We start from the raw sequence: 18,815 nt of genomic DNA, 5'->3' as shown, positions 1-18,815 counted from the left end.
TTCATTAGAAAGAGCAAGTTTTTTTCTATCCCTCTCTGTTTTCTCACCTTCTTCTGCAGCTGGGCGAAGCATTAAATGGCATCCTAAAGCCTCCTTCCACACCATTCGCTGTGAGTGCCCAGCTGGCACGGCACTTATGGGTGGTGACCCCAAAACATTGGCTTTATTAAGCTGGTCTGGACCTGTGTCAAAAGAGGTCTTTAACCATGATAGCCTATGCCTGGCTAACTGAAAACAGGCTCCATTGTATTCAGTGTGACTTACTTCCAGATAAGTGGGTAGAGCAGCCTTCTCCAGCCAATAGTTCGCTTGCAACTTATAATAAGTAAAATAATAAATATTAACACTAAAATTCCATTGGGGCCCAGATTGGAGAGTTGGGGGGTACATGTAATGTTTACTTCTTCCTAGGGGGGGAAACCCCACCTCCAGACTTCCATGTTATTGCGATGCTGCAATTTCCCTAAGGCGCTCCTCGCTGGGATTCAAAGCAGCGCCAGCAAAAATGAAGGGAATCACAGCATTCAATCCCATCATTCTGGACATTCTTCTAACTAAACTAAATCAACTAGTGGTACCTGAACACACTTGCAAGTGGATCACAAGCTTCCTAATAGACACGAAGCAGCAGGTGAAGCTAGGCAAAATCATATCACATACCTATACAATTAGTACAGCCCCCCCCCCCAGGCTGTGTACTCTCAACACTTCTCTCTATACCAATGACTGCATCTCAAATGATCCATCTGTTAGACTACTAAAGTTTGCAGATGATACAACAATGATTGTTCTTATTTGAGACAACGATGAATCCACACACACATGGGAGGTTGAATAACTAGTCTTATGGTACGAAATAATCTGGAACTGAATACACTCAAAATCATAGAAATAGTGGTAGATGTTAGGAGAAACCCTCCCATTCTACCACCTCTTACAATACTAGATAACACAGTATCAACAGTCGAGACCTTCAAATTTCTAGGTTCTATCATATCTTACGACCTAAAATGGTCACCTAACATTAAAAACATCATTTTAAAAAGCTCAACTTTCTGCACCAACTAAAGAAGCTCAAACTGCCCAAGGAGCTGCTGATACAGTTCTACAGAGAAATTACTGAGTCTGTTATCTGCACTCTATAACTGTCTGGTTCGGTTCTGCAACCCAACAAGACAGACAGAGACTTCAGAGGATAATCAGAACTGCAGAAAAAGCAATTACTGTACTGCCAATTTGTCTTCCATTGAGGACCTGTATACTGTATACGAGTCAAAAAGAGGGCCATGAAAATATTTACTATCCTGAACATACATTGTTTCAACTCCTACTCTCAAAAAGATGTTATAGAGTACTGTGCACCAAGACAACTAGACACAAGAACAGTTTTTCCTCCCATATACCACCACTCTGCTAAACAAATAATTCCCTAACTATTGTCAAACTATTCACTAAAGCTACATTACTATCACATTTATTTATTTATTTGATTGATTGATAGGTCACCCTTCTTGAGGACACAGGGCGGCTTACAAAATGAAATATTGGCAAATACAAAAGTAGTACAATACAGTTCAAAAGTTAAGAGAAGTAAAAAATAGAACCCAGTATAAAAACAATCAGGCATCCCTCATTCATAGTATTGGCCAGAGCGGAAACTATCACTCATAGCCCCAGGCCTGCTAGCATAAGTGTGTTTTTAACACCTTTCAGGAGGCTAGGAGAGGTAGGAATCTCTGTTCTATTCTATTCCATTCCATTCCATTCTAAGCAGACCACTAATAATTGATGTTTCTTCCTCCAAGAGAAAGTAGGTGAAATTTTTTACTTTATTTTTCATCCTCTACCTTTTAGGAAAATCAAGAAAAAGCATCTACAAAAGCCCCCAAAGTATTTCTAGCTGCTGTTAAATTTGCAAAGTGACATGCGAATAGTTTGACTCAGCTGCAATTAAATTATTCAATGCCAAAAGTCTAGTTGTTTTGCTTTATGGAATTCAGTTGTGTATCTATAAGAAGTTACATAATCTAAGTTTCTTAAACTAATATAGTTCCAACCTTTAATGCCCTAATGCCGTTAGAGTGGATCATGTTCCAGAATTTTGTTACAAAGTACCTACATATGTGTAAATGAAAAATCAGTAGATATGCACATGACTTACACCAGCAATCCCAACCTTTCCCCCTTGCAAACCAGCATGGGGAGGAGGGCGTGTGAGTGGCACTCGCATATGCATGCACACAGATTCATTAGTGCAAGTGATGTGTGCATGTGCCCTCCATTCACATGAATGGAGTTTTGCACATGAGCAGAGGGTTCTTGCACTTGTGTGTGAAGCTCAAGTCATGTGAGCAGAGAGCACACAAATAGAAGGCACTTCTGCTTGCACATGAAGCTCCACAAGTGCAGCTTCACATGCAAGAACGCTTTGTTCGTATGAATGGAATTTTGCATCTGCACATGTTTGCCCATTGCTTACACAGCCCAGTTTGGAACAAGCTGTGGCCCAGTAGTAGACCACAACCCAGTGGTTGGGGCCCCCAACTTACACAATACTCAGCAGGACAGTAGCTTTGTTACCTTTTAAATCCTAGTTATCTCAGTACCTGCACTGATAATGGTTCATTCTATATTTCTGTTCCTTAGCAATGGAAGGAAAGCTATAATACTAGGTGATAACTTTTTGTTTTTACTTCCTAGGATGATTGTACTGTACATAAATCCCCAAACCCCGAAAGCTTTAACCTTAGACTGTCTACAGTCCACCTCACCCCACACCTAAGAGGTCTGTAACGGGCGTGCATAAGCACACCTTTGTGCCTACCATCCCTGTCTTACTGTCCTATTGTCCAAATTTACCTGTATCTACTTTGCTTATGTTTATACCAATACCTATCTTGTACATGTTTTTTGATGGATGGATGGAGGGAGGGAGGGAGGGAGGAAGGAAGGAAGGAAGCTTAAGTATTTGATGAACTACTGTTAGATTAAAAGTTTTAAAACCAGGCCAGAACTACATTTTTATTTTTAATTTCAATATGACAGTGAAAAGTCTAGAACGTTCATTATCAGACTCAGTGCTGCTTAATCGAGCAAAGGTTTAATATATACAGTACTAGAATTCATTTCCATGTATCTGAAACTTTCTTTTTAGTTTCAATTTAAGGATTTTATAATAGCTTGCCCTTTTTGTATGTTTATTTATTTACTTAATTATTTATCACATTCAGAAACTGCCCGTCTCATTCAGGAAGCAACTCTTCTTTGAAAATATTGATCTGGTCTTTTATTTTAGCAGTTTGAACTAGATTGCTTCTATACTGAAAAACAGCCCATTCTTTCATCCCTTAAAGCAACCTTCAATGTCTCACACACTTTCTTTGATGTCATTTCCAAGGGCAATCCCAAGTAGTCTTGCATCACTTACTTCCACTGCAGGTTACAAGAAGCCACGGATAACAATCCTGAATCTGTTATGACTGGATAATGATCAGTAATTTTGATCTTTCTGGTTACTGTTGAAAGACCATTCGCCATTAAAAGCATGGTCATTAATTTATAGTCAGTTCTATTTACAGAGTTGCCTTGTTAAAAAAACCCAAAACAATCCTTGCCATCTCAAAGTTTCACTTCCACCAAGCTCCCTAGTTGGCTTTGAAAGTGCTAAAAGAACATGGACCTGCCAGCTTTTCGGGTGGCTGATTAAAACTTTTAAAGCCTCATCTAGAGGCTTCATTAGCTTTACTGTCTTTAAGCCTTATGTGCATATTATTTGAAGAGGGCTAAATTTCCTTTGGATTAAAGCAAATATTTTACTATTTTAGCAGGATTAGCAGTCTATTAAAATGCTTCATTGGCCCAGAATGTTTAGCATTCAAATAACATGCTTTTCATAGAGAAAAGCATCTTCAGCAGAAATTTATCTCATTTCAGAAACAAATTGCTCAAATTTCATCTTGCATGATTCCTTTACTTCATTAAGATGCCCTTATGAAATAAATAGGTAGTTTCTCTTGGACATTTGTCTTTTTAATTCATACTACCTCCCAATTATAAACAGCATTCCAAGCAAAGTTGGAAGCACATCATCATAATCTAATGATACTTGTTGCAAAAATTATTATGAGCTGTCCTAGCACATTCTTAATCACCGCACACTCAGACTTGATTATCAGTTATAATTAGGGCAACTTTTATACTGTGTATGCATTCCATTTCAGCATCTGCAACTTTAAATTGTTGTATGTTGTATCAAGGAGCAATCTCCTGCCTTGTTTATAAGAGTGGCTTAATGTGATAAGACAAATTCCTTGTGTGTCTAATCACACTTGCCAATAAAGAATTATATTCTATTCTATTCTATTCATTTTGCCCATCATGCTTTTCTCATCACTGGTTGTGAATATTTTGAATGCTCACTGTTCTTTTTTCTACTCAGTTTCACTAACCACTATGTTGTGCACCAATTGTCGGGTTCAAAGGGTGGGCTGCTAGTTATAATAAGCACATTAAGCTAATTATTATTTCCATTAACATCAAGAAGCAATTGGCATTCAAATACATTAATTATCAATCTGTATTGTTGTTTTAGCCTCTGTGTATGTATATTCAGGTAGTGCTCAACTTACGACTACAATTAAGCCCAAAATTTATGTTGTTAAATGAGTAATTTGTTAAGTGAGTTTTGCCCCATTTTACAACTTTTCTTGCCACATTTGTTAAGTGAGTCATTGCAGTTGTTAAAGTAGTAACACAGTTGTTAAGTGAATCTGCTTTCCCTATTAACTTGGCTTGCCAAAGACAATTACATGAACCTGGGGCACTGCAACTATCATAAATGTGAGTAAGTTATCAAGCATCTGAATGTACACACATGATTATGGGGATGCTATAACGGTCATAAGTATGAAAAATGGTCATAAGTCCCTTTTTTCAATGCCATTGGAACTTTGAACGGTCACTAAAGAAACTGTTCTAAGTCGTGGACTACCTATATGCATGAACACACACTTTTATCTGTCAGTTGTTGCTATGATGATGCCTTTTATATTCAGTTGTAATTAACAGCAAAACCAAGGCACACACCATAATTCTGCAGACCATTTTAATACAGGTACAGCTCACAATTTACAGCCATTGTTGGAAGCAGATTTCCTGCTGTAAGTTTTAAGTCGAAGCAGCCATGCGACCAGACCTGTTTTTATAACTTTTTTTTTTGCAGTGATTGTAAAGTGTGAACGTATTTTTTTTTTTCCTGAATGAGCTTTTTACGTTGGAAACTAGCAAACTAAACCACAAATTGCAGTCCTATGATCTTGGGACTCTGCAACAGGTTTGCCAAGTGCCTCAGAGGCAGTCTGATAACCACAGAGAATAGCACAATATTTTTCAATAGCCAAAAGTGCTTTACAGGCTATAAAACCCTTGTTCTAGCCCCACCACAATATTAAGTGACTGATTGTAAGTCAAGGACTACCTGTATTGCAAAATCTTGCATTGTCCATTCCTGCCCTCCAGCTTTTTTCAAACCCTGAAATATCAGAGAGTTGGGCTTGTCAGATATTGCATGACCATAATAAATGCTGCCGTAAAACTATAAATCAGCAGCTTCCTATTCCCTGGTTGGAAAAAGTAATTGTTGCAACCATTAAATCTGAAATTTGTCAGCTCTCAGCTCCAATTTTTGGAGAGCTTACTAAGCCTGTGCTGGAGAAAGAAATGAAACATTACTCCAGATGGCGGTGGGGAATATTCAAGTGTATGGTGGCTTACTTCTATAAAATGAATCCTGCTCTACTTGGGTTTTGTCAGTGAGTAAAATCTCAGACTAGAAACTTCTCAAATGCCAAATGCATTCTTCATGAATGTGTGCATGTTTGCAGGTGCACAAATGCACACGTGGGTGTAGTATTGCAAATTTATTTATTTATTTGTTTGTTTATTTGTTTATTTATTTGACGTATGCCGACCCTCTCCATGAACTCGAGGCGGCTCACAACACATCAATAAAATAAAATAAATAAAATATACAATAACATATCTAATATTACTTTTCAAGATTACTGGTTTAAGTCCAGAGTTCACCTTTTCTTGCCCAACATTTTAATGATGCATCATTATGGAAGAGGAGATTTTTAGCATGTCTAACCACACAAGAAATGTTCATTTGAAAATAAGATTTCTGAGCACCACATTCACAACAGCACATGATACTGTTGTAAAAGTTATTAACTCTGATACCCGCTTGGAGAACTAATAACAGTGCTCAATTTCCCCTTTAAATTGCATTTAAATAAATCACATTTCATTTCCCATTTAAGCATTAAGAAGAGTATTTGTTGGCTTGTTAAATTCCATTTCCATCAACCGTCAATGTCTACTAGTACGAGATTATGATGGAAAAAGTAGCAGCAAGGGGCAGATCTAATCTGGACTCCAAAGCTAAGCTGGTTTATGGTTGATAAGTGGATGGGAGACCACCAAGAGAGACAATGGTTATTGGCTAGACTGGGAAGTCAGAACCCCCCCCCCAAATATGTCAAAAGAAAACAACTGAAAATTGTTTATAATTGTATTATTGAGAAGAAATCTACACAAATGTTCTCATGAAGTCACCAGAATTATGCTCACTTTTGCCATTTTAATCAAACTGCATTTGAATCATTATATATTACCCATGAATAGTATGCCTTTAAATCACTCTTGACTCCAGGCATTTGGAAGATTTTCAGAAATGATTCACCATGCTTACTTCCTCAGGCTGAGAGAGAGTCACTGGTCCAAGGTCACCCAGCTAATTTTGTGTCTGAAATAGGGCTGGAACTCCAAGTCTTCTGGTTTCTAACCTGGTACTTTAACCACTACACCAAACTAGTTGTAATGCGTTGCCTATCCTGTTTAAATAACTGGAACATTCTCATAGAGTCTATCAATTCAATCAAACTAGAATTGACAGAGATTTCTTTCTTTCCCTTTGTCTGCAAGATTCAGCACTGAACTGAACATTCCCTGCAGCTTTCTACTGCGTACAAGATCTGTCTGTTCAAGTATAATCATAATGAAGTCCATTCATTAACACAACAGTAGCATCATGTATATATTTTCCAAATATGTATGTTGAACATTAATGAAAGTCTTTGTTATTATTCACGATGTTTTAAATTCTGTTGCTGCTGCTATTTCTTTCACCCAGGTCAAATATGGATATTGTGCTTAAAGTATGTTTACAACCTATACACACACATGCAAGACTACCATTTAAAATTTTTTCAAACAAACCCCTGTTTACAAATAGTATTTTCTAGTATGTTTCCTTATCAAATTCCTGCTACCATGACCTATTTTGCTGATTAAACAGCCATGGCATGTACTTCATATGGGTAAAGTCGGACAGGAGACTTTGGATGTGTCTTTCAAGGTTATTTGGAATTAGTTTTGGTTTGGGGACCCCAAGAAAATAGGTTTGGTGATTTGTGGGATTGGCCGATGTTCCACCTTGAGTAGGTATGAGGGAGCTAGATCAGAAAGCTGACAACTTATTTCTTAGAATGAAAGTTAGGACTGTTGCCTTAAAGTGGTCCATCTGCATTCAGAAAATGTTGACAACTATTTCTTGGTGTCTAACCTTCCTGTTTTAGGGGAAGTTGTCGAGAACGATAGGGCTCCAGCTACAGATCTCCTTAGAGGAAGTGTATTAACATTGTCTATTTCAATCCAAATTCAGACACAATGGATGTTATTGTGCATGGCACAATAACTGACTTTGTCATTGTAATGGATAGCCTCCATCAGGTCATGGATTGGGGAAAATGCATTTCTTCTTTTCCATATTTGGAAGATATATAAAACTCTTAGATTCCATTAATCATGGTATCTTTCTAGACTATCTGTAAGCATTGAAAAGTGGGGGAAGTATTTTGCAGTAGTCTGGTCTTCCTTGAGTGAGCAGTACTAGTCAATAATGGAGAAGGACTTATGAGGTGCTGCAAGGACTCTGACACTCATTCTCTCCCATTAGAAAATCATTAGGAGAGATTAGATTCAGGGTTCAGTACATCCGTATGTACATGATACTGAATGTACCACCCCACCCTGAACTGTGAAGGCAATGGAAGTAGCCCAATAGAAGGCAGTGGAAGTGATCCAATGTCTGGAGGCTGTTAGCATCCGGATGGATAGACTGAATCCCTGCCTGCAAGACAGATGTGCTTTCGTACTTTGCTTTTTAATTCTGGATGGGAATGCAGTTCATCTGAAGGAGAAAGACTATGACTTGAGAATCCCCCAAATTCATGGCTACTGCTAAATAGGAAAATGGGAGCTGGCTAGGAGTCTTTGTTCAGGTTTGGCTGGAGTGCCAGTTGTGACTCTGGAGTATGATCCTCTGGCAATTTTACTTCTGTTTTCACACTTTAGTTGCACTAACTACTGCAATGTCATTACAGGTGGTTCTTGACTTATAACAGTTCATTTAGTGACTGTTCAAAGTTATAATGGCACTGAATAAAGTGACTTATAACCATTTTCACAATCTTTGTAGCATCTCCATACTCATGATCAAAATTCAGATGCTTGGCATCTGACTCATACTAATCCAATCAGGGGTGGGTTCGTCCCAGTTCGGACCAGATAGCCTAAACCAGTGATGGCAAACATTTTTTTCCTCGGGTGCCGAAAGGGCGTGCACATGTGCTATCATGCATGTGTGAGTGACCACATCCATAATTCAATGCCTGAGGAGGGCGAAAACAGCTTTCCCCGCCCCACAAGAGGCCAGAAACAGCATATTTCCCAACTTCTGGTGGGCCCAGTAGGCTCATGTTTTGCCCGCCACAGCCTCCCCTGGAGTCAGGGGAGGGTAAAAATGCCCTCCCCATCCCTCCACAGCAGTGGTTCGCAACCTTGGGGTCGGGACCCCTTTGGGGATCGAACGACCATTTCACAGGGGTCACCTAAGACCATGGGAAAAGACAAATTTCCAATGGTGTTAAGCAATTAAAGCTTCTATTCTGGCATCTAGGAACATATTTTTACAATCCAACCAATCAGGTGTTTACAGGGGGGTGTCCCTCTGACCTATTGCCAATCAGCTTAAAGATCTGTTGGAACAATTGGCGCTAAACCTATAGTTGGAGGTCACCACAAGATGAGGAACTGCATTAAGGGGTCGCGGCGTTAGAAAGGTTGAGAACCACTGCTCCAGAGGCTGTCATGGAGCCAAAAGCACCCTCCCAGAGCCTCTGTGCAAGCCAAAAATCAGCCAGCTGGCACACACATGCATGTTGGAACTGAGCTTAAGCAATGGCTCGCATGCCAGCAGGTATGGCTCCACGTGCCACCTGTGGCACCCGTGCCATAGGTTTGCCATCACTGGCCTAAACCATTAGCGATCTGCTGGCGATGCAAGATTGGCATTACGGATCCAGTTCTTTCAGTGCCAGTCTGTGTATGTCATCTTTTTTTCAGAATTTTCAGGGAATTTTCTTTTGTTTGGATGGCTTTTGCTTGTTCTCTACTTGGAAAAAAGTCATCTCGCTCACCCCTGAGCTAATACTGACCTTTATTTCTTCACCCGTAGCACAACTGATCAGCTCCTCAGCTGTGTTTTGGGCTGAATCCACCTTCTGAGCCTATGTGGAAGTGAAATTGCACAAGGGGACGCACGTGTGCGAGGAAAGCAAGCACGTGCATGTAAAAAGCTGCAATGCGAACCAGAGGTGAAGGTAAGTGCAACCCATCCCTGGTCCCTTTTGTAATCTTCTTACAAACAAAGTCAATGGGGAAGCCAGATTCATTTAACAGCCATGTTACTAATCATCTCCATCTTAACAACTGTGGCAAGGAAGGTCATAAAACGGGGCAAAAGTCACAACAAATGCTTCACTTAACAATTGGGCTCAATTGTGGACATAAGTCTAGAACTACCTGGATATGGGATTGCTTTTGAAAATCACCAGTTATCAATTATAAAAATTGGTAGGTTTTGGAAGCCAACTTAACAGGCAAGTGAGAGCCATCATCAGTATCATATATGGTACCAATTGTTGCTGTGGGCACTACACTGTGTGCCAATAAGTTTCAAAGTATAATTTGAAATGTTGGCTTTAACTGATACATTTTCATTTCTGGCCTCCAGGTCTCTGGGTATAGAGGGTATACTGGGTCTCCCACCCACCCACCCCCATGGCAACACATTGAGAGTACATTGCCTTTTGAGTTATAACTCTCTCATATGGAACAACTTACAAGCAGAGATCCAGATAATGCTCTGCTAATTGTGTTCAGGGGGGAAGGGCAGCCAAGATAGAAATATTTTGATGTTTGAAGAATATTGGAATCACTCAGACAGTGGTACTTGTGTAATTTGAGAGTGGGGGAGGATATGTTTGTATGGATTTTGTCTGGTTATATAGCATCAGGAATCTGTTTGAGGGCATCCTGTAAAACTGAAATTTTCTGGAAGCAAACTCTGGAAAAAGGGGGGAAAGACTGAGTAAGTAATGGAGACTTTGTTTCTTTATTTGTTGATATTCTATTTTGGATGCAATTATTGTATTATTCACAGACATTAGTCTGTTGAGAAAGATTGAGCAAACTCATTTATTATCCAGAACACACGGTCTTCTACATTCCCCAAACTCAATAAATCTATTATTTGTGATTTTTTTGTATGGTCCATTGGAATAAACTCATTATTAACTTAATGGGGAAGTGCATGATTTGCACAACAACGATCACTTTCTGCATTTGTATGAAGAAAGCAGATAATGACAAAATATGATGGGATATCATTTACAATACTTAATTTCTCATTAATCATAATTTAGTTGATGCTGAACTGTTACACTATGCAATTTGCCATTTTTGGATGGCAGATCTATTCATCCATCTCTTTCTCTCTTTCTCTCTCTCCCCCCCCCATCCTCCTAGACTAAAATAGTTTTATTTATTAGATCTGCAGTTGTTTCTGTTGATCTAATTACTATGCAGTTGTCTTTGCATAGTAAAATCATTAATAGTAATTGTTGAAGCCAAGGACTTAGCAATGAATCCAGGACAGGATACATAACTCTCCTAAACTAAGAGATTCATCAATGTCTGACTGCCCACTGAAGACCACACTGCAAAAGTGGGTGGAGAAAAGCTAATTTATCAGTTTAAACATAAGACCCTCAATTCATTACTACTTCCATAACCTTTTTCTATATAAGGCAGTTATATAGAACATTATTAACCTTGAACAATAGGAGTACCCAGAAAACTGCTGATTGATCCCAGCTCTCACCCCAGAGTTATCAAAGTCTGCTTCAGATTTGCAATAATGGGATGGGATATCTAAATGAGAACTAGACCAGTGCATACTTGGCAGCTGCTTCTCTGATGTCCACTTGGGTGGAGAAAGCCAGAACTGTCGGGATTTAGAAGACCCCCTTACCTTAGACAAGGCGCTCAGCCCGTGAGGAGTGAGCCAGGAGCTTCCAGAGGTGATGAATAGTGAAGTACAGACAAGCATGTTCGAATGAACAAGTTACTTTTTATTAGAAAAGTATAAAAACAATAAATGTCTGGAGAGACATGAAAAGCACATCCTCTAGGTAGGATGTATGGAGAAAAGAATATGTCCTCTGAATAAGGACCTCCCTTCTTCTCCAAGAAGGGACAGGATGTGAGCAAACAATTACATCACACAGGAGGAGCTACCTTACTAGACAGAATTAACTCTCTAACTACTGGATGTTTCTCAATGTCATGGGGGCTGGCAATTTCCAGCGTGACACCCCTTCTTTGTCAGTCATCAGAGACAAGAGGGACATCTGGACATCAAGACATCAATTCACTTAAGGCACAATTTGTTGGTGAGGTATTCATGTTGATCAGCTGGCAATGGCTTATTCAGCAAGTCAGCGATCTGCTCAGTAGTAGCCACATACTGAAATTTCACGAAACCATCTTTCACCTTCTCTCGGATATTTTGATACCGGATGTGAATGTGCCGTGAACGAGCTCCAACAAATTCAGCTTCAGCAATGAATGCAACTGAAACATTATCCTCCATAATAACAATTGGTGTCATAGGACCTTTCCAAATACTATCAATGAGAGGAAAAAGAGACATTAATGCATTACAGCAATCAGAAACACATGCATATTCAGATTCAGTTGAAGAGCAAGAAATAAACTTCTGCTGCCTAACTTTCCAAAAGAAAGGACAACCATTTAAAAACATGATATAGCCAGAAGTACTTTTTCGTGTTTCTGTGTCACTTGCCCAGTCAGCATCAGCATAACAAATCACTTCAGGGTACTCAACATGATCTGGCTCAAGGTACAGCTTCTTGCCTTTCGTGAGCTTCATGTATTTGAGCAGCTTCTTTATGCAAGACCAATGAAACGTGGTAGCCTTTCCAACGTATCTGGACAGTAGATTCACACTCAGTGAAATGTCAGGTCTCGTCCAGCTGCTGATGTACAATAGCGATCCAATCACTGACCGGTACAATGTTTTGTTCTCAAAATCAGGATACTCTTCTCGGGTTAACCTGTAAAAGTCAGTTTGCATAGGAGAACGACAAGTATGCGCATCAGACATGTTACAATTTTGCAAAAGCTGGTCAACCTTACTTTCTTGTGAAAGAGAGAACCCCTTCTCAGTTTTCTCAAACTGAACACCTAGATAATCATTGATATGCCCTAGGCTTTTCAAGGTAAAATGTTTCTCAAGGCCCTTAGCAAAAGTTTGACTAGTGCTTTCATTGAGACCTACATAAACAATATCATCAACATAAACAAGAACAATTTCATAAGTCTTACCTTGCCCTTTTGTGAACACGCATCCATCAGATTCGGACTTAATAAAGCCCATTGAATTTAGCTTTTGGGATAATAATTTGTACCAGCAGAGGGCGCTCTGTTTGAGGCCGTATAAAGACTTGCTCAGAAACCAAACCTCTCCTTCTCGGTTCTGGAATCCAGGAGCACCTTTGACGTAGATCTCTTCATTCAGATCAGCGTTCAAATAGGCAGTCTCTACATCAAACTGGAAAACTTCTAAACCCAAAGCAATAGCAGTGATTAGGGCAATCTTGACACTTTCATTTCTGACTGTGGGTGAGTATGTATCTGTGTAGTCTTCGGGATAAACTTGAGAAAATCCTTGAGCTACAAGCCTAGCTTTGTACAGCTTTTCCTCATTAGGCTTTTGTTTGACTTTATACACCCAGCGTGTGCCAATGACTTTCTTCTTGTTAGGAGGCTCCACCTTCTGGAACACATTAAGTTTCTTTAAACAGTCCAGTTCGTGTTCCATAGCCTCATGCCATTTTTCTTGTTCAGAGTCAGGCAAAAGTTTGATCTGGTGAAAATGATCAGGTGGAAGTGTAAGATTGTTACACATGAAAAGATAAGGAGAATCAGATACTTGCTGTGCAAATCTCTTTGGAGGAGTTCCTTTGGTAGTTCTCTTGGAACGCCTGGGAACGCTGGTCCATCCTTCATCATCATCTCCGCCTTCAAGTTCATCACCAGAGGTTTCCTCGGCAACTGTCGAAGGTTGTTCAACATCTGGAACATCAGGAATATCTGGCACAGATCCTTCGGTATCAGGACTCTGGACACTTTCCTTAGGGAAATAAACTGAAGTATCATTACTATGTATACTGGACCAATTTGTGTCTTCCTCAAATTTGGCTGAATTAGAAATATAAACTCTGTGATGAGAGTCAGCAAATTTGTGGTACTTGGAGACTTCATCAAAGCCGATGAATCTCATTCTTTCTGACACAGGACCTCCTTTTCTTCTCTGTTCAACTGGAATGTTAACAGTGGCATAACAACCAAAAATGTAAATGTTTTGAATGTCAGGTTTCTTGCCATGGAGCAAGTAATAAGGAGTGTCTTGAATGACGCTACTCCATGTTCTGTTAACAATGTAATTAGCATACCTTAATGCTACGCCCCAGTATGAAAAGTCCACGTTTGCATCCTCAATGAGACAACGAAACATTGTCTGCAGGATCGCGCTTCTGTGTTCGCATACATCGTTGTGCTGCTGGGCTCCTAACGATGAGGTCTGCCTTAGGATCCCATTCCTGGCCATCCATCCTTGGAACTCTTGTGACATAAGTTCGCCTCCACGATCACTTTGAATCCGCTCGATCCAGACGTCGTGTTGGGTAAGTATATCTGCAGCAAAGCCTTTAAAAGCCTCAAACGCCTCTGATTTGTGTTTTAAAAGAAAAACAAAGCCAAATCGTGAGTAACTGTCAACTACAGTTAAGAAGTACTTACGTTTACCAACAGTAGGCCGAAATGGACCGACAACGTCGGTATGGACCAATTCAAAGATGCGTGTACACTGGCGGACAGGAAATCTGGGGATTGTGAGATCCTGAAGTTTGGCAGTGTTACAAATTCTACAATCAAGGTAAACTTTGCAAGCCCCATCAATTGTGAAACCATCAACACATTCAGACATCTTTGCTAAGACGGGGTAAGAAGCATGCCCCAAGCGACGATGCCATCTGTGAATGCACCTGGAATGAAAAGATTTGTTTGTTAACATATGTTTAACATTTTTAACAGCATTAGGAACCTCAGGGGTTTCATTGGTTTTAGGAACCTTTGAACTAGCGGTGGCACCAGGGTTTCTCTCTGGACCTGTGCAATCGCCCTTTGGAACGCTTATACTTACACTACCTTTGCTGGCAGGTTTGGGTTGCAAATAAAAAACACCTTCGATGGGGATGGCAGTAGCAAGAAGTTTGCCATCCTTGAAAATGTTAGAGTCTTTGAGTCCAAAGTTCATTACAACCTTCAATTCTTCTTTCAGGCAATATCCACTAAGAATGTTGTTCTTGGCAGTTGGAACGTAGAAAACATTTGAGACAAGGGAGTCCAGTTCTTTGACGAAGACTTTTCCTTTTCCTTCCACCTTGGAACGTAGACCACCAACTCCATACACTTCTTTGACATCTGTCGGGTGTAGCTCACTGAAGGATTCCTTCCGGTACGCGATGTGTGCCGCTGCTCCACTGTCTAGGGTCCATAACTCACGAATGTCGTAGAGTGGACTCTTGTCAGGAACAATGCTGAGGTGGATGGTACCAACATAAGTAGGTTTCTCATCTTTTGAGTCTTTGGGAGTTGACTTTGCAGCTCCAGAACTCTTTCCTCTGGATCCTTTCTTGTGTGCGCCTTTAGGCTGGGTTGGATAAGGTGGATGATCAGTCTCGCCAGACTTCACACTTTGCACATCAGGAGATTTGCGAGTGTCATCCTTCTTAAAAGGTTTCTGGCGTGAGTACTTTGGAGTACTTGTTTTCTGCTGACCGCCCTTGGCCAAGTTAGATTTAAATGCTGCTGACATAGGTCTAAGGCCAGTGTTCAGCAACTCTGCTTCTTCAGTTAGCATGTTACAGAGTCTCTGAGTAGATTTCTGGGCCATTGGGAGTATGCTGAACTTGTAAATAACTTCCTTCCATTCAGGACCAAGAGAAGTTATAATAGCCGCATTGACTTGATTATCATCATAGCGGTATCCTCTTTCTTCTAAATCTTTATGCATTGTAAGAATTTTAGAAAGGTGAGGTGCAAGTTCGCCCCCTGTTGGAAGTTTAGTATTATTAAACTTGGCTATCAGTATGTAATTGCTTTCATCTGATATTGGCCTAAACATGCCATCTATTGACTGCAATATCTGAGCTGAAGTAATGTCATGTGTGTCATATCTCTGTGACAACTGTGAATCCATGCTCATGAGAATGAGTAGCTTGGCTTTTATGTCAGCTTCCCTTTCTTCTGCAGTCCAGCGCCTTACTGGTGGATTATGAGCAATCCCATCTATGTCATGAGCCAGTAGGTGCAAATTTATTCTGTGAAGCCACTTCCTATAATTGTGTCCATTAGGTAACAGCACAAACTCACCTTTCAAAACAGAGGAGGTGATGGTCTGTCTTGTTGATGCAGTCTGCTGGACCGCTTGGAGTGGTTGGGGTTGAGCCCCTACCCCTCCTGACAAACCTTGTGGCTGTACCATCTGGGGAAGTTGTGCAGGCATCTGCGGAATAAAAACTGGAGGTATCTGCGATGAAACAGAAGTACCTGGATTAAATGGATCTTTTCTTTGCATTTCAGCAGCCATGTCTGCCTGGGAAAGTCCCTGTCTGGCTTCTGGCAATGGTTTTTCCTTTCGGACGTTCCATCCACTAGTGGCCGCTGTTGCGTAACTTGCAGCAGTGGGGGAAAGCCTCCCCCTTTCTCGGCTTGCAGCAGCTTCAAACTGCGAAGGAACCATTTTTTTATCTTCGAGCTGGAGAGCCCTCCCTTGTTCAAAAGGAATGTGCTCTATGTGAGAGCGTGATGGGAAAAAATGTGTGACCACAGGAGGATTTACGATGTGCCCATGCGTATCTTGGGGTGAGTGGGAGGAATGGATTCCTTCTATCTCTCCCTGTGGAGAATGAGCACGTGAACTGCCTCTCAGGGACATAAACTCCATTTTTTCTGCAAGAAGTTTAAGCTGAAGTTTTTTAAGAGATCGTAATTCAGACCTGACTTCATCAGCCTTTTTAAAATAACTGAAATAGATTTCTTGCTGCTCTATAGTTTTCATTGTAGGAAGGTTTTCAAAACGGAGACAGACTGATTCTAAAGAATTTATCTCCTTCTCATCCTTATCAATGAGCTGCTCAATTTTCTGCAGATTTAAGGAAGTTCCTTTTATTTTAGCAGAAGTGAGAGAGCTAAAATCATCTAGGTGCCTTGTCTTGGTTTGAGCCTTAACGTGGGTGCCAGATGATTGTGAGGGGAACAGAGTTAACGTCTCCTCCTCCTCATCTTCGCTAGGATTAATGGAAAGACTGCCGGAGGGCTCACCCTGGGTAGATTTACAATCCTTTTCCCTGGTTTCTACATCATCAATGAAGTAAGATTCACTTACGGTTCGTTGAGTGCAGGGGTCAGCTAGAAGAAGCTCCTTCTCACCTTGCAGAGACATTGTTGGATTCCTTTTACAATCGGTTACACGAATTGTCTCCTTGAGTTGGGCCAACTGGTCACTTGTGAGAGAATCAACGTATGACTGCGTGAGAGGATTACGTTTCTTTTTCGCTGGCATCAGGGAAAAATTCCTAGGAAGCTTACGGGGTGTAAGCGGGGTCTGTTACTTCAATAATAACCGTGCTCGGCCACCATGTCGGGATTTAGAAGACCCCCTTACCTTAGACAAGGCGCTCAGCCCGTGAGGAGTGAGCCAGGAGCTTCCAGAGGTGATGAATAGTGAAGTACAGACAAGCATGTTCGAATGAACAAGTTACTTTTTATTAGAAAAGTATAAAAACAATAAATGTCTGGAGAGACATGAAAAGCACATCCTCTAGGTAGGATGTATGGAGAAAAGAATATGTCCTCTGAATAAGGACCTCCCTTCTTCTCCAAGAAGGGACAGGATGTGAGCAAACAATTACATCACACAGGAGGAGCTACCTTACTAGACAGAATTAACTCTCTAACTACTGGATGTTTCTCAATGTCATGGGGGCTGGCAATTTCCAGCGTGACAAGAACATCTACATCTTCTGAAGGATTATATACACAGGGATGCATTTAGAAAGGATTAGATTGCAAGAGGAGCTGCCAATATAAATCTATGCAACTGATGACTGGTCATTGCAGATACAGCTCCTCAGCTCAGTTTCCTGTATCTAAAATCGGACAGCTCCCTTCCTCTTCAGGAAATTCTCCTCCCAGACCTGTTGGACAGCTCCCTCAGCAGCAAGAGAACTGATGTCCCACAGAAAGATGCAATTATTCAATCAAGGCCTAGAAAACACAAACAGACAGTTTTTGAATAATTTGATAATGTTGAAAATAAACAGTATTAGAACTGCGGAGGCATAGTAGTTAGAATTCAGTACTGCAGGCTGCTTGCAATTTGACAGTTCGAATCTCACCAGGCTCAAGGTTGACTCAGCCTTCCATCCTTCTGAGGTTGGTAAAGTGAAGACTTAGCGTGTTGAGGGCAATGCTGACTCTATAAACCGTTTGGAGAGGGCTGTAAAGCACTGTGAAGCAGTATATAAGACTAAATGCTATGCTACTAAAAATTTCACTATCTAATATATTTCAGATGTAAGTAAACATTTATTTATTTATGTGAAATCAAGTATGAAAACTGGTTATGTCCCTTTTTTAAAAATTTGGAATGGTCACAAATGATTGTAAGAACTACTTGAATTTGATTTTTACTATTATTTCTAATATCTGTGACTCTCATTCTACATTCATTCTAAATCAAATAAACAGATAAATACTAACCCTGGAAGAAGCTAATAGGTGTGGGTGTGGGTGTGCATGTGTAAAGTTTTGAAGGATCAAATAAACTTATGGAAAATAAGTTTACAAAAAGAGATTAACTAGGCCAGACAAACCTCAATGTGTATATGGCATCATAGTAGTTGGATTCTGAGGAAAATAATATATGGCTGTTATTACAGTACTTCTGGTTCTGCTAGTAACTTGGAAGCCAAAGTCATTTGACTGCTTATGTTGGAAACAGATACAACCTAGGTGCTGATCCAGCAAGTCATTTCTTGTGATCTTATGTTCCTAATGCTATTTGTAAACCTCCTACTGACAGGATAGCAAAAAATTACTTGTAGCAGTTTAACTATTAGCATCAGAATATTACTTTATGCACTCAGGATAATTACAATCAATATAGAGTAGATCAGCTGCAGTGTAGGCTTTAGAGTGCATAAGGGAACAGTTTATAGCCATGTTAGCTATGCCCACACAATTACTGAATAGAATGGAAACCA

The 18,815-nt window shown here is 40.2% G+C and overlaps 1 protein-coding gene across 1 annotated transcript in view; it reads left to right on the top strand.

Moving 5' to 3' along the window:
* Window positions 1–9,653: 9,653 nt before the first annotated feature.
* Window positions 9,654–18,815, top strand: part of TMEFF1 (transmembrane protein with EGF like and two follistatin like domains 1) — a 162,654-nt gene continuing 153,492 nt past the window's right edge. Inside the window, exon 1 of the mRNA XM_070749075.1 lies at window positions 9,654–9,722. Within this exon, the coding sequence (XP_070605176.1) occupies window positions 9,704–9,722 (19 nt within the window). The 5' untranslated portion in view covers window positions 9,654–9,703. The remainder of the gene's footprint in view (window positions 9,723–18,815) is intronic.

The sequence above is a fragment of the Erythrolamprus reginae genome, chromosome 3, assembly GCF_031021105.1.
Source record: "Erythrolamprus reginae isolate rEryReg1 chromosome 3, rEryReg1.hap1, whole genome shotgun sequence".
NCBI classification, from domain to species: Eukaryota; Metazoa; Chordata; class Lepidosauria; order Squamata; family Dipsadidae; genus Erythrolamprus; species Erythrolamprus reginae.
This window is presented reverse-complemented; position numbering and strand designations above follow the sequence as displayed.